Below are 20538 nucleotides of genomic sequence, written 5' to 3'. Positions count from 1 at the left end.
ATGATTTAGTAATATATTTTTAAAGCATCTGGAGAAGATTAGAACAGATGATTATTTTTAAAAATCAAAGTATTTAATAAACTTGAGTAAAATAATATTTTTTCTAACAATAAGTGTCATGTACTGGAAAGCTTTACTTTCTATGGCATAAGGAGCGATTATAATTAAAATTTATTATTATTAATAATTTAAATTCGACAATCGAGACATTAATTAGAGTATTTATAATTTAGACTCAATAGTTTTAATAGTTATAAAATAAAAATATAACTTTACTTGATTTTTAATATCTATAACGATTACAAGTCTTGTATTAAAAAATAAAAAAATATTTTAAAAATTAATGAGTAAAAAAAAATAATATATATCTTTATATTTATATGAATAAAATGACTGATTTAAACATAATAACTGGGATAATAAAACAACAATAAAATCTAGTTATCTTGATAATAAAAAAAAATATCTCAGACATAATCAACACTGAGTACACTCAGTCCTTTAATTTTAATGGCTTCAGACACAGCTCGCTCTAAAATATCTTGGCTCTGCTGATCACCATCGTCATTTTTATCTGCACTCCAATTAACATTATTATTACTACGAATATTATTATGTTTTGTTATTTTATCATCAAATGATTGGAATGTCCGCGGTTGAATTATTTTAGTTGAGGATGTTGCTGATGCTGAATTAGAATCACTCGATTCTGATGACAATTGTTCAACGACAGCAGCTGCTCCTGCGACTGTTGTTGTGATATTACTCATACAATTTATAGGACTTAACGATGAATTATATTCATCATCGCTGTACCAATACGCATTACTGCTATTAGTATTTGAATGTGAAGAAAAATTATTAACTGAGGAATGTACAAGTCCATGATTACGTATCGCCATCATAACAGCATGGTCTTCCATCTCGGATTCGCCTGTTGATAATCTTAGTTGTATACGTTCTGTCAGAGGTGTCAGAATATAAGTTTCCATAACACGGTTTATTGTGTTGTCAACAGAACCCATATAACAGTGCTTATCTATCTGATACTGATGATAACGTTGAAACTTTTCCCGGGTCAACAGTTCGTTGTCTTCTGTAGAACTCGAATCTTGAACAGGTTGATGGGCCTAAATAAAAAAAATTTAATTATTATAATTCAATTTATCTTACACGGAAAGAACAAGATGACACTGGATATCATCCCAGATTATACTCAATGATATCTGTGGTGAAAAAAAATTTCGGATAATAGCTAGAAAAATCCAGATTATACTGCGTGATAATATTATCTGGATTATATTCATTGCACTGATAGAAGAATTTCTTAGTATTTAAGATTTCTTTGTATTTAAGAAATCACTTTTTAGTATTTAAAAAATATTTCTTAGTATTTAAGAATGATTTCGTAAATACTAAGAAATATTATAAATACTAAGAAATATTTTTTAAATACTAAGAAATGATGTTTAAGAAATGATTTCTTAAATACAAAGAAATCTTCTTAATTGCTAAGAAATCCTTCTATCAGTGTGTAATATGGATTATACTCATTGTTATCTGGATTATACTCATTGTAATCTAAATTATACTAACTACTATCTGAAATTTTTTTAACACTCAATATAATCTGGGATGATATCTAGTGTCATCTTGTTCTTTCTGTGTATTTATTGACTTACAAATTAAAATTAAGTTAGCTGACATCTAAAAATTTTAAGGAATTTTTTTTTCATTGAAAAAATTATTGCAAAAAAATAAAAAAAAAAAATTTCATTTGTAAAAAACTTGAAAAACTATAAGTGCAATTTTTAAAAACTATTTTTTAGTTCTAATTTTATTATTGAAAAATAATCAAAAAATTAAAAACGTCGGCTAACTTTACTATTATGACTTACAATTACTCATAGAAGAAAAACCAAAATAAATTTTAGTGTTAAGCTAAATAATACTGAAGTTAGCTGTCAAAATTTTAAAAATTTTTATAAATCAATTTCAATAAAAAAAAAAACTTCTAAAAATTTCCACTGATAATTTTTTATATTTTTCGCATGTAAAATTTTTTTATTAAATATTTTTTTATAATAATTTAATTGCTATGAAATTCTGAAAAAATTTTTAATGTCTGTCAACTTCAGTATCATCTAAACGATACATTGTACTGAAAGGATTTTTTAATCCAAAATTGTATAATATAATTAAAGTTAACTCTTGAAAAATTAATTAATATAAAAAAGTATGATTACCGATTGCTCATCATCCTCATTTAAAAAATTAACACACTGTCTTTTAGGTGGTGCAGGACGCTCATGATCCTCCGTATCTGATTCTTCAACGTCAGTAGCCATTATACTGCAAAATAAAAAAAAAATAATTAAATTAATGTAAAAAAAAAATTTTCAATTTATTTATAAATATCAAATTAAATAATCGGTAGACATAAATTATTACCTTGTTAGGTATATTTGTTTAAATATATATCTGCAATAAAATCTCTTGAGTTTTGATCCGTGAAAAAATTTACTCCATTATTGTATTAGCTAAAATCTTGAAAATTTTATAAAAACCACTATACTGGAGTGTTACTGTCAATAATTATCTATAAAGTTAAAGTAAATATTTACAATTAGTCAAGAAGCATTGATACATTTATTTGTTGGCAATAATAAACAATAATTGTAAGAGAAAAAACGTCAATATAACAAGAGGATTGCACGCACCCAGTAATACAGTTTGACAAGCATCAAGATGGCGAATTTAATATAAAAAAAATAATTTCCATTGTAATATCACAATATTTAACATTATTTGTAATAATTAAATAATAATTAGTATTCCCAACTCTCATAATATAACCTTAGTATTAATGAATGTCATAATCAACAATAATAAAAAAGACCGGATATTAATTTTTTAATGATTGAAAATATTATACTAGTAGGTAAACTTTTCGTTGAAAAATAGACACCAACTTGATCTCGGCAGTACCAAAATGGCGTCGACTTAGTGTAAAGACACATGTGTACTACAGTTACGAATTAAAAAAATCATTTTTCAATTGACACATATTACTTATTACTTATAAACTGTACATAATATACACAAAAAATTGTAATTCTGTTTCTTTAACGTTTTGCAGATAAAACGTTTTAGTAACTGTTATATTGTTATTTTGTATATAAGTCCATAGTACACATACATTAATATATTTAAATAATAACATTAAACAAAAATTAATAACTGTTGGATATATTTTTTTTGAATTAGTATGGCAGAGTGTAGTGAATATATAAGAAGTAATTTTCCTACAATAGATGATGATTTGTATCACTATGTTGAAGGTAATGTAAATGTCATGATATAACCTACAAAATTAAATAATTAACCTTTGACAGTTTGGTTATATTCATGAATAAATTTATATGTTTATTTCTATTGACATTTTCCAGGCATTCTTGACAGTTCCAAAGACGACTTTGAGGATGGAGATGAAGTTTATGAAGCTATCGGTCAAGTTTTACATGAAGTAACTGAAAAATCAGAAAACGAGGTTAGGTCTGTAAACATTTCGATTTTTTTGTCTAATTATTTTCTCTGTTTAATTCTTCAACAAATAAATAATGTATTCATTTGATTAATTATCAACAGGCAAATATGTTGCAAGCTGTTGGAAATATTGAAAGGTGAAAACCTGAAAAACGGTGGTGACAATTTGAGGGAGAAGCAAAAAAATGGAGTAAATAAAGTGTTGAATGCACCAGTTCATTTGGGTGCAATGGCCGCGACTCTGGAAGCACAAGTCGAACAGATTAAAAGTATATGGGTGACAACTAGAGATGATACTATGGTAATTTTTGGTAGTATTTAATCTTGTAGTGGGCTCGTTCAAGTTTACTAAGCTCTTGATAGATTTTAGTAGATCTTGCTTTTTAGTAAAAACTAAAAGTGACTCCATTCTCTCTAACTATTAAGCGTGCAACCCTGTAAGTTTATTTAAAAGAAAATTTATGATTTAAAATTAAAGTTAAGTATTAATAAAAATAAATAAAAAGCCAAGAGCACAGTCAGTCCTCACAGCTTCGGAATTCGCCCTGAATTGACTAACCGCAGAGAATGATTTACCACGTCAAATCAAAATAGTTGACGTTGCATTTCAAGTTACACCCTGGTGAAGTCGTCGGAGCCCAGCTCTCACGCTAGTGTTTAGACTACCGCCCGGTGACTCTCTTATCATTGGAGATATTCGTTACTTTGCATCAGCAAAGTAACGAATCACTCCCAGGGTCCTTAAAAATTTTATAATAAATTTTTCTTCGGTAAAATTTTAACCCATAAAATTTCACCAAAAATAAAGGCCGCTCCCTGATTTGACTGGAACGTTACAATATACTAATCTAAGCTCAGTCTGACTAAATACTTAGTAAACTTGAGCGAGTCCAATGTTAAAGACGTAAATCTCAGTGATTTATTAATGTGAGTAATTTCAGAAAGTCGATGCTAAAAAGTTGGAGAAAGCTGAAGCGAAACTTCAACAAAAATTAGATAAGCGAACAGGTAATGAGTCGAGTAATAACGCTAAAATCAACAATGCGGCTCCTTCAATAGAATTGGCTACTGCGAGTCAGATGATGAGTAAAAAAGATAGTCGTATGGACAGCAAAGGAACGTCCAACCGCGCCCAAGATATCAGGATTGAAAACTTTGATGTAGCCTATGGTGATCGTGTTTTGCTTCAAGGAGCTGATTTGACGTTAGCTTATGGTAGACGTTATGGCTTGATTGGGAGAAATGGTTTGGGAAAAACTACACTTCTTCGTATGATATCTAAGTAATTAATTAAATTAATTGTTATAAACTGTTATGAATTAAAAAAAAAAAAATTTTATATTTTTTCATTAGTAAACAATTGAGAATACCAGCACATGTACGAGTATTACACGTGGAACAGGAAGTAGCTGGCAATGAAACCTCAGCGTTAAATTCAGTTTTAGAGTGTGATATTGAAAGGAGTAATTTGTTGAGTCGCGAAGCAGAACTTCAAGCACTTATTGAAAAAGAGGGAGGTAAGAATGACGCGATTGATGAAGAATTAGCCAAGGTTTATGAAGCGATGCAGCATGCAGAAGTAGATAAAGCGCCGGCAAAAGCCAGTGCAATATTATCGGGTCTTGGATTTTCTGTTGAACGACAGTCTTGGCCGACAAAATCATTTTCTGGGGGTTGGAGAATGCGTCTCGCACTTGCAAGAGCACTTTTTGCGAGACCAGATCTGTTATTACTCGATGAACCTACTAACATGTTGGATATCAAAGCAATCGTTTGGTTGGAAAAGTATCTTCAATCATGGCCTACTACGTTACTAGTTGTTTCTCACGATCGTAACTTCTTAGACACTGTACGTTTATTTAGTACTCGAAATTTTAATTTTTTATTGTCTTCTTTAGTTATTTGGCAATAATTTTTATAGCTAATTAATTAATTAATTATTTACATTCAGGTTCCAACGGATATTTTGTACCTGAAAGCACAAAAGATTGAAGCATACCGTGGTAATTACGATCAATTTGAAAAGACGAAAGGTGAACGTGAGAGGAATTTACAACGAGAGTATGAAGCCCAGCAAGCTAAAAGAGCACACGTACAAGAGTTCATTGATCGGTTTCGCTATAATGCCAATCGGGCTTCTAGTGTGCAAAGTAAAATAAAAATGTTGGAAAAACTGTTAGTACTCAAAAAATATCTTTACTATTTTTTTAATTTAATTTATGAAAACTAATAAAATATTTTTGACTTTATAGTCCAGAGTTGAAGGCTGTTGAGAAAGAACCTGAAGTGACACTTCGTTTCCCAGACGTAGAGCCACTTAGTTCGCCAATAATTCAACTCAACGAGGTCATGTTTCGTTATGAAGGCTCACCAACTAACGAGTACGTTCTTAACAACATCAATCTTACTGCCTCTCAACAGTCACGTATCTGTATTGTTGGTGAAAACGGAGCCGGTAAAACTACGTTACTAAAAATTATTACTGGAGCTCTAAGTCCAACTCGTGGTACCTTGCATCTTAATCGTAACCTCAAGTTCGGATACTTCAGTCAGCATCACGTAGATCAATTAGATTTGACAGTTTGTCCTGTTGAACTTTTACAAAATCATTTTCCAGGTAGTTTAATTATTTAAGTTTCAAATATTTATATTATAATTAATTAAGTATTAATTACTAATAGCTAATTATGTGCTTTATCACAGGAAAACCCATCGAAGAATATAGAAGAATGCTTGGTAGTTTTGGTGTTAGCGGTGACTTAGCTTTACAAACAATAAACTCATTATCTGGTGGCCAAAAATCCCGAGTTGCATTTGCATTGATGTGCGCAGCGTTTCCAAACTTTTTAGTACTAGATGAGCCGACTAATCATCTTGATATTGAATCAATCGAGGCTCTCGGCAAAGCTCTTAACACATGCAAGGTATTATATTTTACAAGTACTTATTATTTATTAATATTACACGGAAAGAACAAGATAATACTGGATAACATCCCAGATTATACTCAGTGATATCTGTGGTGAAAAAAAAATACATGTAATAATTATTTAAAACAATATTTGACTACCCTAATATCTAAAATACATGATAGATATGATAATACTGTGCGCAGGCGCTAGAAAAAAAATGCTGGAGATATCACTGGGTATAATCCAAGATTCCACTGAGTATAATCTAAATTCTCCAGTGTCATCTTGTTCTTTCCGTATAGTTAAATAATAATAATCATTATTATTATTATTAAATGGAAATTTATTACATTTATAGGCCGGTGTTATTTTGGTATCTCACGACGAAAGATTAATACGAATGGTATGTACCGAGTTGTGGGTATGTGACAAAGGTACTGTACGTTGCATTGAAGGTGGATTCGACGAGTATCGGAAAATTGTCGAGAAAGAGCTCGAGGTGTAGGCAATTTAAATTATATTTCTTACTTATCAATTTCAATATAATTATCATTAATATTACGGTGCGTTAATCAACTCTTGTATTATTTATATATAAATATTGTAATCGTCATTATTAGACGATTATTACGAATCACAATTATTAGTTTCATATCACAATTATTAGTTTCGATTTCATATGTACGGCAATTGTTTATTACAACTGTTTATGAGAAAAATACTAGTTCATTTTTTAAAATTACATGTTTATATTTTTTTTTTTTGTTATAACAATTGTGTATAAATTTATGTACTCAATTACAATGAGAATTAAATTCTTTTACTTTCAACATGCCATCTAATAAAAAAAAAAAAAAAAAAAAAAAAAAAAAATTAATAAAAAACCAAAAGTAATTATTGTATTTTAGATATATTTTATAATACCTTTTTGATAGAATTTTCTTTTAAATCTATTTAACTATTTTTATTTATAAAAAAAAAACTCTATAAAGTTATTTGTTATATATATTTTTGTCAGTTAATAACATTACGAGTGTACAATAAGAAAAAAAAAATGCCTTCTATCACTTAATAAATTATACTAATTACATTTAATAACTTTAATTGTGCAAGTCTTGACTTAAAATTTGACTCGAGTTTAATGTAAATTAAAAAAAAAAAAATTATATACAATTTAAACGACAGAAAAAATGAGTTAATACTTTTATAAACTATTATTAATTATTCTAAAACAAATATAAAATTTGTAATAAGTATTACATTTTAAAATTATGATATATATACTTTAACATGCTGACGACGCTGCATTGTGTTGCCATTGCTTACCACCAGTAGATGCATTCAATTGATAAGTATTAGGGCTAGAATTGTTTGATTGTTGAGGAGGTGCTGGAGCCTGTTGCTTAGCCGCTGTAATATTTTTATTTTCAAATATAAATATCAATTATTTATACATAAATAAATTTAAAAAAAAATGAAAATAATATATTTATCTAATAACATGCCGCCTAATTAAATAGTCGTCTCTGTAAAGCTTAAAGTGGCAAGTTGAGAAAATTATTAAGAACATAATATAAAAATACATGCTTTCTAGGAAAAATAAACATTGAAAATTTATTCAATAAAATTTGTTAACATCAAAGAAGTAATTATAATAATTATAATTGTGATTTAGATACGTGTTAATTACTAAAATGAATAACATAAAGCTATTAATCCATGCATTGAAGCAAAATAAAAAATAACAATAATTATATTATGAATATGAAAAAAAAAGCTAACTGTAAAATGGATAAGATTGACGTTTGCGTGTGAACCCAAATACAGACATTGATTGATTATTAATCTCACCATTTTTACTATTGTAGAGTTTTGGTACTGCACGAAAAGGTTCAGGCGACGGGAAGTTGATGATTGAATGGAACATGTCGCTGAATCTTACTTCTAAATCAGTATTGTGATTAATTGACGTTTGGCCATTGGATAATGAAAGATTGCGAGTGGGTGGAGTTGGAGGTAATGGGGCTAATCTTTGATGAGATAGATTAGACCGATGAGGAGGCGGAGGAGGTGGAGGAGGCATACTAGGTGCTGATACGGTGGCTCTGTTTGGTGGTGGTGGTGCTACCCGCGTCACCGGAGCCGGCGGAGCTGCTGATTTAAATGACGTGGGTGGCGATGGAGGCCGCGCTACTGGCGGTCGAAGAACTCGATTTGGCCGATGCTGGGTTTCATTCAAGCAATCCTGGGATTGATGTAGCGAGGATGGCGTTGGAGCGAGTACCGGGGGCGATCTTGGTAAACGCATACTTTGAGCTCTTGATACACTCGTTCCGCCAAGTAAGTCTGGTTTTTTTACGGGTGGATGTGGTTTGTGGAGTGTCGATGTACCTGGTGGCTTTGGTGCTAATGCAGGTTTTCCAAAACTTCTGTGTGGTGAATCGGTCGAACTCTCTGACGATGACTGATAATTAAAAATAACAATTATTATTTAATCTGTACATTGTATCAGATGACATTGCCCCCATGAAAAAAAAAAATATATGTCGAAATACGTAAAAAATATATTTTAAATTTATTAAAAATCTATAAAAAATATATAAATGTATATAGAATATGTATAGTAAATATATTTTTAATAACTAACTTTTGGCCGATTTTCATATATGTTTTATATATTTAAAATATATTCTAGATATATTCAAAATATATTTTTTTTATATTTTAACCTATGTATTTTTTATGCATATTAAGATATATTTTGAATATATCTAAAATATATCTAAAATATATATGAAAATCGGCTAAAACTTAGTTATTAAAAATATATTTACTATACATATTTTTTATATATTTATATATTTTTTATAGATATTTAATATATTTAAAATGTATTTTTTATATTTTTTTTTTTTCATGGGGGTGATCAATACGACGTTCTAATTGGCAAATTATCTAACTCCATTTTAGAGAATCTTCCATTTGTACGAAAAAACAATTGATTCAAAATTTATTATCACTTTAAAAAACAATATAATATCTTATAGAGGTATAATATTTTGGTTTGGATCATTCAAATAATTTATAATTGGACTATTACTACACGAGAATGTTTAATAATCACCCTCTAAAAAATAAGGAGTTAGACCAATTGCTAATTAGATCGTCAAATAAATATTTACTTGTGGTAATGATATTTGAGGCTTTTGAGCTGCAGGAGGTGGAACAGGAGGTGGTCCACGTTTCATTGTGCTGCTGTTGTTGTTGTTACTATTATTATTAATAATGGTATTGCTATTAGTAACAACCGGCGATGGACTCGATCCAGTTGAAACTGGTAATGACGCTGGTGAATCTCTTTCTACAATGGTACTGCGTAAGCCAGTGGGCTTCAACTTTGGCATACCCCCAGCAAACAGTCCACCAAGAGCCAGCGGAGCTGGACTGCTGTTATTGCTATTGCTACCACCGTTGCTAATGAAACTGTTACTGTTTCCAGCTGATGAACTGACTGCAGCCGTGGGGCCATTCTTCACTTTACCTGTGAGAAAAAAAAAATGAAAGTTATTTTACATAGAAAAGAAAAAACACTAAAGTACAATTATGAAATAAACGATGATAATTTTACCATTTATACAAGGAGCGCTCTTGTCAACAGTAACTGTTTTTTTTAAACTTTTTCCAGCTCTTATTGACTGTAATAATAAACCTCTGCCTTGGTCACCACCAGCTGCGTTTGCTATATTAAACGTTGGCGGCGGTGGAGGTGGTGGTGCTGACATTATTAATACTTATGTACCTATAAAAATAATAAAATATTTGTTAACTCATCTCACTGGATAAAATAATTAATATAATACAATATTTAAGTGCAATAAATGAAACAATGACGCGTGACTCACGATTTACAAGGAGTGCCATGTTTTATTTTAAACAGCATTATTATTATTTAAACAGTAGATTACTTTTCTTATCCACTTGACAAATCAATCGCGTGAAACATTCAACGATTTTTTTTCATTAATACATGTACTTGCATACATACAAGCAATAAGGTCAAAATTTTATTTCTTAAAAAATACATTACGTCTATTATGATAGCATATGATACAATGTAATATAAATTGAATAATTATTATCAGTACTATGACTATTATTTAATGACTATGGATATAATTAATGAGTATTTAATAATTAAAAAAAAAAAAAAAAAAAAAAAACAATGACATATTTACCTTCTACTGTACAGTGCAATAATTTGTGATATGTCAACGGACCTTGGCTCATCAAAAAATATATTTTAATATCCAAGTACAAGTATTATCTACTTTTTTACACACATATTATTTGTTGGTAATTTTTGGCACCTATTACTGTAGTTAAACTATTTTTTTAGTAGTTAGAAATAAAATTAATACTCGATGGCCTGATAAGGAAAAAAAAATATTATTTTTATTATCAAGATGTCACAGCTCACCCACGAGCTGTACAGAGTAGAGTGTACTGCAAGTAACTAGTGCGATGTGTAATTGTTGTGTATGGTTGTGTTGGAAAATGACGAGTGCTTCTAAGTTCTGACTACGAAAAGACCAGCTGGAGATGTGTTGTGTATGTGTGAAGCAGCTAGTGATTGTGTGGGTTGACGTGTGTGTGCGGCAATATATGGATGTGTGATGAGCAAAGCTAGTGAAAAGAGAGAATGAATAGAGGGAATAAAAAAATGAGATATTAGCGCCAGTGCTTTCTTATTCGACCACGTACCAATACAACAACGTGGCAGTTTAGCTTTTGACTTTAGTTCTTTATCACTATCATTATTATACAAACATTTATAACATAGGTACACAAACAATATTACATTTTATTCCATCAGTCATACTTAATGTTCACGTGTAAAAATCAATTAACAATTAATATACCAACTTTTATTAGTATGTTACGTTGTTACTTAAAAATTAACATTTATTTGTGATAAATTAACTCCAAATCATTTTATAAATATTGTTATTTTTCAGGTTTTAATTCTCTACGACAATAGGTTATCATATGTGACAACAACAATGATGATGATTAAGCTAGAAATCAAACGATTTAATTATTTTCTTTGATAATTTGTTATTTTTTTTTACGGATGCTATTTTAAAGTACAAATTGTGATTATTCGTCTTCGGTAGTTTTTTTTAAGGTACATTATTTACTTATAATATTATTTATTTATTTTCTGTGAATCAGTTTTTCATTTACTGAATATTTGTTTCAGATTTTTAATTAAGTTTGAGAATAAATATGAAGCGTAAAATAGATAAAGAAGATTCAGAGAATGGACAGGTGGTAGATTCAAATATTGCTGAAGACAGTGATATTCGTGGTGATGAAGGAAATATTGCATTACTCCTTTTTTTATATTTATTACAAGGCATTCCGTTAGGTCTTTGTAGTGCAATGCCAATGATCCTTCAGAATAGACATATTTCTTATAAACAACAGGTAAAGTTAATTTTTAAAAAATAATTAAGTTTATTAACAAAATTAGTTTGATGATGTCAACATATTGAAGTGACAGTTTGCAGAAATGTGCAAAAATTAAACTTTAGTGTTAGAATAAAAGTTTTATCCATTATCAAATTCTTCAGGTTTTGTAGATTAAATAATGTAGGAAGTAATCAGGTGAAAAGACCAAAGTAATCAGTTTTAATTATTTATTTTCATATATACGACGTTTCGTCGATTTTATTCCGACATCCTCAGGTATCTGACAACAGACAGACAATATAAAAAAATTAATATACAATAAATTATGTAAACAACAAAAATTACAAAAGTTATAAAATTAATAGAGTTAATATAATAAATTAATATCATGTCAAAAAAATACCTTGAAAAAGTCTGTCAAAACATTGTCAACACTCTGATCATTACATAGCAGATTCATGTTCAAATTTTGCAAATATTATTCGTCTAAATTAAGTCAAACCATCGAGAACTTGCAGATAATCAAATGTCTAATTTTAAATAAGTTATTAAAAATTATTAATAACTAACAAACAACAACTTTCTTTCACGCAAGTTACTCTCAAATGTAAACAGCTGGCAGTTACATTACATAAAAGTTTTATATTTTTTCAGGCTGAATTTAGTTTTGTACAATGGCCATTCTCATTAAAATTACTATGGGCACCAATAGTAGATGCTATTTACTCACGTAGATTCGGACGTCGTAAGACGTGGTTAATACCTACTCAATATGCGATGGGTATTTTTATGTTGTATTTATCTGGTTGTGTACAAGACTGGTTGGGTTCAGATACTGAAGCACCAAATATAGGATTACTTACAATTTTATTTTTTACTCTAAATGTCCTAGCAGCAACGCAGGATATAGCTGTCGATGGTTGGGCATTGACAATGTTAAAAAGGTAATTTATTTAAGTTTTATTAAATATAATTAAATCCTTTGACATATTTTTATTATTTATAGACAAAATGTAGGATACGCATCAACTTGTAATAGCGTTGGTCAAACGGCAGGATATTTCCTGGGTTATGTTTTATTTATTGCTTTGGAATCTCCAACACTTTGCAATAGCTATCTACGTTCCGAACCTTCTGATCAAGGAATTTTAACACTACCTGGTAATAAAACCTTCAATATGATCATTGATCACAAATAATCAAAATTTAATATTTTATTTTATGTTATTTAAAAGGATTTTTATACTTTTGGGGATGGATATTTATTGCTGCAACGACACTAGTTGCGATACTAAAGCACGAAGTAGACGAAAAACATGTTAAAAGTGAAGATTTTTTCACAAATATCAAACACGCTTATCATTTACTCTGGTGTACGATAAAGCTACCGTCAATTAAAACTACAGCATTAATTTTATTAACTACCAAGGTTAAAAAATAAAATATCAATATTTTTTTTAGTTATAAACAATTTAAAATAAAAAATAAATAATTTTATTAAACAGATTGGATTTTCCGCTTGTGACGCAGTAACAGGATTGAAACTTGTCGATGCTGGAGTACCAAAAGAAAAATTAACATTAATGGCTGTGCCATTGATACCAATGCAGATTATTTTATCTTGTGTAGTATCTAAATATACATTAGGACCACGTCCAATGGATATTTACTTGAAGGCGATGCCGTATAGGTAAATTTAAAAAATTATTTCAATCATTATCGACATCAAATATTTAACTTAACTACTAAATTAATCAATTTATTTTATAGATTAGCATTTGGGCTAGTTGCTGCTGGTTTAGTTTGGGTTACACCGTCTTTCGTCAATAATGGTGACGTACCATTATATTATTGTATTATTGTTATTACTTTTTACGCAATACACCAGGTATGTAAAAATACTTTAATTTAAAATTATGACTTTAAAGTTAGCAGTCACTTGACAATTTTTTAATTTTTTTTAACAAAAAAATTTGTCTCAAAAAATTATTTAAAAAAAATGACATTTTTTACTTTTTAAAATTTCTACGTGTAAATTTAAAAAAAAAATTTTTTTTGCCATACTTTTTTTGTTATAAAATTATTAAATGAATGCTAAATTAATTTTCATTTAATATTCGATTCGATAATTTGCTTAAATTATTTATTTTTTTAATTAGTTTGCTTCGACGAGTATGTTTGTTGCATCCATGGCTTTTTTCGCTAAAATAAGTGATCCAGCTGTTGGAGGTACTTACATGACATTTTTAAATACTCTGTGTAATCTCGGTGGTAATTGGCCAGCGACAGCAGCACTTTGGTTCGTTGATACATTAACTTGGAGATCATGCAGTACTGATCCTGCTAATGATTGTAGTACTTCCGTAGAGCGTGAGGTAAATAATACAGTTTATTTAAAATATTTATTTTGAATTATACTTATTTTCTGTTAATTGTTATTTATTATTTCAGCAATGTGAAATAGGTTCCAAAGGGACTTGTCTTACGGTGCTCGATGGTTATTACATTGAGAGTATTTTGTGTGTGATTGTTGGATACTTATGGTTCAAATGGGGTCGAAGAAAAATAAATTACTTACAATTACGACCAATGTCCGCTTGGAAAGTGATACCTCAAAAAAGCTAACACTTGTTACGTTTTATTTATTGTTAAATCGTTAAATTTTTACTGAGTAAATGTCAATATTTGTGAACTATTATTTTTAATTTTAGTGAATGAATTATTATTACAATTAGGTTTAATTTTAAAATTGAAAATGGTAAAAACTGTCAATAATACATGATTTATTTATTTAAAAATTGAAAGAGATAAAGTATATCGAAAAGAGAACTATCATTACAGACGAGGTATTATTTAATAATATTATTTAAGGGTATTAATAATATTATTTATTAATAGATAATAAATAATAATAACAATTTAGATCTCTTTCGATTTTTATTCTCCTGGAAATAATTACCGACAATATTTATTTAGCACAATTTATTAATTTTAAATAAAATATTATTTTTAAACAGTTATAATAAACAATTTAAATAATTATAATAAATTCTTTAATACAATTAACGAATAATTTTATTTAGTAATACCATTTAAATTTATTTTTTCCACATATTATTATGAGTATTTGAAATATTAACATTCACACCAGGTTTACTAAATACTTGATATTTTGAGTTTTGATCAAATCGTATAATTGTCTTTTTTTTGTCACACGGTTCATCACGATTGAAAAGAATTTTTATAACTACGTCACTTGTATCGTCTTTACAATTAGACTCTTGTACATTTTCTTGTTCATTATATTTTTCATTATTAATATTATTAACTCCAGGTGAATTAGGATGCCATGGTTTACCCGTACCATGAACGGAATTAATATCCCACGGCTGTGGTGCATGCTGACCATTTTTCACTATCGGACACGGATTATTGGCATCGTCATCGTGATCCGGAGGCTCTGTATCTTGCAGATAACCTCTTTCTGATATTGGTTCTTCTTGATCATACGGTTTTCTTAAAAGCTGTGACCAATCTTGTACTAGTTCACCAGTAACATAAATAGTAATAAATAATTTATTAATTACGCATAAACTGATGACACAAAACTTCAGTATGCATTGACACATGTTGCTAAATTTAATATAAAAAATTTTTTTAACATAATATTTTTTCTACAACTACAATCGTTCATGTTGTTATAATACGATCATAGATCATTGATTAAAAAGTAATAAATGTACGACTAGCCATTAATCATAAAATTTACGATAATACTTATAAATTAGAAATTAAACTATCGAAATAAAATAATGATTTATTATACATTTTATATATCATTTACAATTGTTTCAACAGTTTCATAAATACTTTTTTTTTTTTTAAATATTAATAGGCCTACGAGACAATAATTACATTTTTTATAGTATGAAGACAGTTAATGCAATTGATACACATTTATAATATGTAGATATTTTTCTATAGAACTGCAATTTGTACGTACAGCGACTTTTAATTAACAATTACAATTTGTGACAAGTTTAATTTAAATAATCCAGTCTTTACAATGTACCAGCATGTGTTTTATATTTGATAAAATATAATAACTGATAAATAATAACAGTAATTAATTAATAATACTGAATTGGTTTTAACGATATGAATCGGAATTGAGGATAGGTTGCTTATCAGAATTCTTTTTCGAATTCAATAACCGAGTTGGTTTAAATCTTAAGCCAGAGTTAACTTTATTCCTCGATTGAGCTTGTTCTTCTTCAAATCTTGTCATCAGAACAGAATAAGAATTAGGACCTGCTTCTTTGCTGTGATGAATTCCATAGAGGAAATAAATTAAAATACCTGAAAAAAAATATTAATAATTATAAAAGTAGCAGTGATGATTAGCTCTAAGATTTTTGCCGAAAATATTAGTCTCAAAAAAAAAGTTTTTATAAAAAAACAGTGGAAAATTTAATTTTCTATCAGAAATGTCTCATAATTTTTTTATACGACCAATATTTTCGCCGTAATTTCTTAATTAAGATTATAGTAATAAATTTTCTCTAATTATAAAAATCTTAATTTTGAAATTCTGACTTTTTTTGTTGGTCTTAAGAAAAAATTATAACAGACATTTTTTTTATAAAATTAAATTTTGAAAAACTTTTATTTAAGAAACTTTTTTATACGACCAATATTTCTGCCGTAATATCTGGTATCAAAAGTTTGACACCATTAATTATTAATTGTTATTTTAAAATTAAGACAAAAATCTTAATCATACTGACGAGTGATGACATAATAATTTATTAATAATTTAGAATAAAAAATGAATGAATGACATACCTAGAAACATCCACACAAAGAAGCGAAGCCACGTAAGTAATTGCAAATGACTCATGAGAAGAATGTTAATATAAATACTGATTGCAGGAACTAAAGGTACAAAATGTACCCGGAATTTATCATCAACGGCTGGGCATTGTTCGTGTGCTCCAATAACCAGTAAACAGGCAACCATAATCAATGAAACGAAGAAATAGAGTAAATTATTCCACCAAGATGGTTCTTGATCAAACGGTGATGTAAGACCAAGTAAAAGTACTGAAATACAAATGCATCCAGCAATGTAAATTATTAACGCTGCCATTACAGCGGTTCCCGGTTCCCAATTTCCAATAATATTAGCTAATTTAGCGTAATGTTTCTTCAGTCTGCCAACAGGATTAACTTTTTGGCTCTCAATAAGCTCCGAGTCGTCGGGTGATGAATCTGTTAGACTGCTGGTGCTACTAGTGTCACTCGGCGATTCGGCTTCATGTGTCTTTGTTGGAATAAAATGTGGAATATCATTGATGGGCCTGTATCGTAAAATAATTACACTTGCCGAGACAATAGTGTAGGCAAGGAAAGTCCCGATGGACATGAATTCTACGAGATGTGCTAGATCAAACAGCAGAGCTATTACAGAACACATGACACCGCTGATGGCTAGATTAATAATCGGTAGCTGTGTTCGTTCATTGACACGACCGAGGAATGAGAAGATTAGACCATCACTGGCCATGGCGTAAATTATTCTTGGAAGTGAGAATAATGACCCAAAGAGAGTCGTTGTCATCCCACAGAGCGCTCCAATGCTGATGACATAATTAGCCCAGGTGACGCCTCGGGATGCGAATGCCTCAGATAATGCTGCAGTTGGATTTATTTCCCAGTAAGGAACAACTAGCGTTAGCATTCCGCTGAGTAGTATGTAACCAATCACGACAATTATCATTGAAAATGATGTTGCTCGTGGTATACTTTTGCTTGGGTTTCGCGCTTCTTCGCCGCAGCTTGCGATTGAATCAAATCCAACAAATGCATAGAAACATTTCGCAGCACCTTTATCAAATAAATTATTATAATTATTATCATTTCAATGAAATGAAAAATTATAAAAATTATGTGATATTGAAAAATTAAGACATTTGAAAATTTTAAAATTTTTTTTAACAAAGAAATTATAGCAAGAAAAATTGATAAAAAAAATATTCTATTTTTGGAGCTTTAAAAAATTATGAATGAAATTTATTAAAAATAATTTTCTAGACCTAGTTTGAGTATTAAAAAATTATGAAAATTAAGTTGGCCGAGATATAAAAAAATTTTAATTTTTTTTATTCAAAAAATTATTACAAAAAAACAAGAAAAAAAATTGAAAAACTTTAAGTACAATTTAAAAAAAATATTTTTTTATTACAATTTAATAAACAAAAAAAATAAAAAAATTAGAAACGTCGGCTAACTTTAATAGTATAAAAAATTATCAAATGTCTGCTTACTACACTGAAAAAAAAAAAACAATACTTTTATTATGAAAATTTTCTTGATACAAGAATTTATGTTCTTGAAAATTTTCAAGAATATATATTCTTAGCTCAAGAACTTTTTAAATTGATTGAAATAATTTTTACTTAATTTAAATAAAACTATTCTTTTGTTTATCTATTATTCAAAGATAAATATTGATGCTCTTCTCTTCAGAAATTAATAATTAATAATAATAAAATATTCGATCGTCATCGAATTTCTTGAACCAAGAACTTGTTAATTGAGTAAAAGTATTTTTTTTTTCTCAGTGTAGAAGTATCATAAAATTATAACTTAAAAAATAGTAAGTATAAATTTATTTTTAAGGATATTAAAATAAATTACCTGCCATAACACCAGCAATACCAAAAGGCATAAACCCATAATGTTTTTCATCGGTCCAGTTACCAAAATTGGCATACTGACATCCGAGTCCAATCACCAAGCCAATAACACCAAGATTGACCATAGTAAGAACAGAATTCAGACGTGATGATACTTTTACACCAGAGCCAAGAATAAGAGCGTATACTAGACAGAGTATGCAAGCCAATGGATCTGGTATATGGCCAAGAGATGCGCTCATCTCGTGTCCACTCATAAGATCACTTGTAAGATTGCTAAGTGTTCCTCCTGTCAATGAATCTACGTAACCACTCCAAGCTCTTGCTACTGAAGCAGCACCTGTTAATATCATCAAGTGAATTATCTTTAATTGATTCAATTTAAATACCACCAGATATTAAAAGTTTTATTTTAATAATTACCTATCATATGTTCCAAAATAATATTCCAACCAATTACGAATGCCCAGAACTCGCCAATTGTCACATAAGTGTAGACATAAGCGCTTCCAGCTTTTGGGACACGAGCACCGAATTCAGCATAACAGTAGGCGGCAAAAGCTGATGCCAGTCCAGCCAATGCGAAACTTATTATTATTGCGGGTCCAGCTATTGAATGAGCTACTTGGCCAGTCAGGACATAAATACCGGCTCCCATCATATGACCAACACCTACAAAAATTTAATTATAATTTTATCAATAATAAAAAATCAATTATTGATACTATTAATTAGTTGATTGATTAATTATTATATTACTTACCCAAAAATGTCATATCAAAAGTAGTCAAACATCTTTTTAAAGGTGTCTCCATTCCATCACCATCCAGACGTTTCACTCGATTCATTTTAGAGCAAATTCCAGACATTACATGCCCGAGAATCATCCTCCGGACCGAAGGCATTGTAAAGCCTGTTAAAAATAAAACAATTTTTATTCAATTATAACAGCTGTTTAGTTGTAAAGTTGATATTTTTAAAATCAAAACTACTGAGTGTAGAGACAAATTTATTGAAGCGACAAATCACGAGGGTAGTTATGGATTTTAGTTTATGTAAGATATAATAAATTAATTAATTTAACTTACCTTTCAGGTACTCGGTGTATTGATAGTGTGACTATTGATGAAATTGGTGAGCTTATAGCTTTTGAGGATAGATGAAAAAATATAAAAAAATTTTCATTAGCGAGTGAGTGGTGGTTTCTACGCAAGCTCAAGGCTTTCATTGATTTTACTTATCACTGTCTATACTAGCGTGACATCCTTTCCTTTCATTCATATCTATTGCGCTTATAGTAAAAGTAAATAAACAATAGTCTTTTATACTTTTAAAAGATTTTTATCTCAGTTATAGTAATATATCTTCATTTAATAAATAATATTTTGTCTTTATTATAATATCAAAGCTTTAATTTGTTATTTTGAAAAGATTAATATGATTATAATTTAATAATATTAAAAAATTAAAATCTTTGAGCTTTAATTTTTCAATATTGTCAGAAATATTTAAATTTAAAACAATTTTTGGTTTATAATTTTTTATAATGACATTAAAGGCCGTCACTTGAAAATTTTTTTATTTTATTTAACATACAAATATCTTCCGAAAAATTATTTTTAAAAATTCATTTTTAATTTTATAAAATTCTTCATGTCAATTTTTTTTTCCTCATTTTTTTTGACATAATTTATTTTTTATAAAAATTGTCAAATATCAAGCAAATTAATTTTTATTTTTTTATAATATTATATCTTCTTGTAAAAATAAAAAATTAATAACATTTATTATATTTATAAATATGAAAGCTTGAATATTTTATTGGATTATTTATAATTATATATTTAAACTCTGACGCATTTAATATAAAAATACATATATATTTATAATATAAAAAGGTACTTACAATG

The 20538-nt window shown here is 28.7% G+C and overlaps 5 protein-coding genes across 8 annotated transcripts; 2 read left to right on the top strand and 3 right to left on the bottom strand.

Annotated features, from left to right (window-relative positions):
• Positions 1-351: 351 nt before the first annotated feature.
• Positions 352-2889, bottom strand: LOC123262751. The gene is made up of 4 exons (XM_044725146.1): positions 2721-2889; positions 2452-2599; positions 2247-2352; positions 352-1130 (listed from the first exon to the last, which is right to left on the bottom strand). Exons 3-4 carry the CDS (start codon positions 2346-2348, stop codon positions 468-470), a joined length of 765 nt encoding a protein of 254 aa, XP_044581081.1. The 5' UTR covers positions 2349-2352; positions 2452-2599; positions 2721-2889; the 3' UTR covers positions 352-467.
• Positions 2890-3087: 198 nt separating this feature from the next.
• On the top strand, positions 3088-7092 carry LOC123262746 (ATP-binding cassette sub-family F member 3). The gene is made up of 10 exons (XM_044725132.1): positions 3088-3182; positions 3268-3341; positions 3450-3555; positions 3649-3847; positions 4488-4828; positions 4900-5395; positions 5498-5721; positions 5799-6163; positions 6250-6470; positions 6817-7092. The coding sequence occupies exons 2-10, from the start codon at positions 3269-3271 to the stop codon at positions 6961-6963; spliced, it is 2172 nt and encodes a 723-aa protein (XP_044581067.1). The 5' UTR covers positions 3088-3182; position 3268; the 3' UTR covers positions 6964-7092.
• Positions 7093-7445: 353 nt separating this feature from the next.
• On the bottom strand, positions 7446-10976 carry LOC123275053 (protein VASP homolog). 2 transcript variants are annotated; one of them, XM_044742956.1, is made up of 6 exons: positions 10694-10976; positions 10361-10435; positions 10087-10257; positions 9641-9999; positions 8310-8922; positions 7446-7868 (listed from the first exon to the last, which is right to left on the bottom strand). In XM_044742956.1, exons 3-6 carry the CDS (start codon positions 10238-10240, stop codon positions 7744-7746), a joined length of 1251 nt encoding a protein of 416 aa, XP_044598891.1. In that variant the 5' UTR covers positions 10241-10257; positions 10361-10435; positions 10694-10976; the 3' UTR covers positions 7446-7743. The 2 variants fall into 2 exon arrangements, with proteins under 2 accessions (XP_044598891.1, XP_044598889.1); XM_044742954.1 differs by lacking the exon at positions 10361-10435.
• A 187-nt stretch (positions 10977-11163) lies between these two features.
• Positions 11164-14891, top strand: LOC123275052 (acetyl-coenzyme A transporter 1). 3 transcript variants are annotated; one of them, XM_044742952.1, is made up of 10 exons: positions 11164-11298; positions 11474-11643; positions 11719-11945; positions 12585-12874; positions 12937-13091; positions 13166-13359; positions 13436-13620; positions 13701-13818; positions 14090-14305; positions 14382-14891. In XM_044742952.1, the coding sequence occupies exons 3-10, from the start codon at positions 11745-11747 to the stop codon at positions 14553-14555; spliced, it is 1533 nt and encodes a 510-aa protein (XP_044598887.1). In that variant the 5' UTR covers positions 11164-11298; positions 11474-11643; positions 11719-11744; the 3' UTR covers positions 14556-14891. The 3 variants fall into 3 exon arrangements, with proteins under 3 accessions (XP_044598887.1, XP_044598888.1, XP_044598886.1); XM_044742953.1 differs by having other exon boundaries at positions 11241-11389; positions 11474-11638; positions 11709-11945; XM_044742951.1 differs by having other exon boundaries at positions 11241-11389.
• An 836-nt stretch (positions 14892-15727) lies between these two features.
• LOC123275049 (cationic amino acid transporter 4) lies at positions 15728-19842 on the bottom strand. Its single transcript, XM_044742949.1, has 6 exons — positions 19717-19842; positions 19392-19541; positions 19052-19300; positions 18630-18968; positions 16776-17816; positions 15728-16289 (listed from the first exon to the last, which is right to left on the bottom strand). The coding sequence occupies exons 2-6, from the start codon at positions 19531-19533 to the stop codon at positions 16081-16083; spliced, it is 1980 nt and encodes a 659-aa protein (XP_044598884.1). The 5' UTR covers positions 19534-19541; positions 19717-19842; the 3' UTR covers positions 15728-16080.
• Between the last annotated feature and the right edge of the window lie 696 nt (positions 19843-20538).

Source organism: Cotesia glomerata, linkage group LG1 (genome assembly GCF_020080835.1).
Source record: "Cotesia glomerata isolate CgM1 linkage group LG1, MPM_Cglom_v2.3, whole genome shotgun sequence".
NCBI lineage: Eukaryota > Metazoa > Arthropoda > Insecta > Hymenoptera > Braconidae > Cotesia > Cotesia glomerata.
Note: the sequence above shows the minus strand (reverse complement) of the source record. Positions and strands in the feature narration are given on the sequence as shown.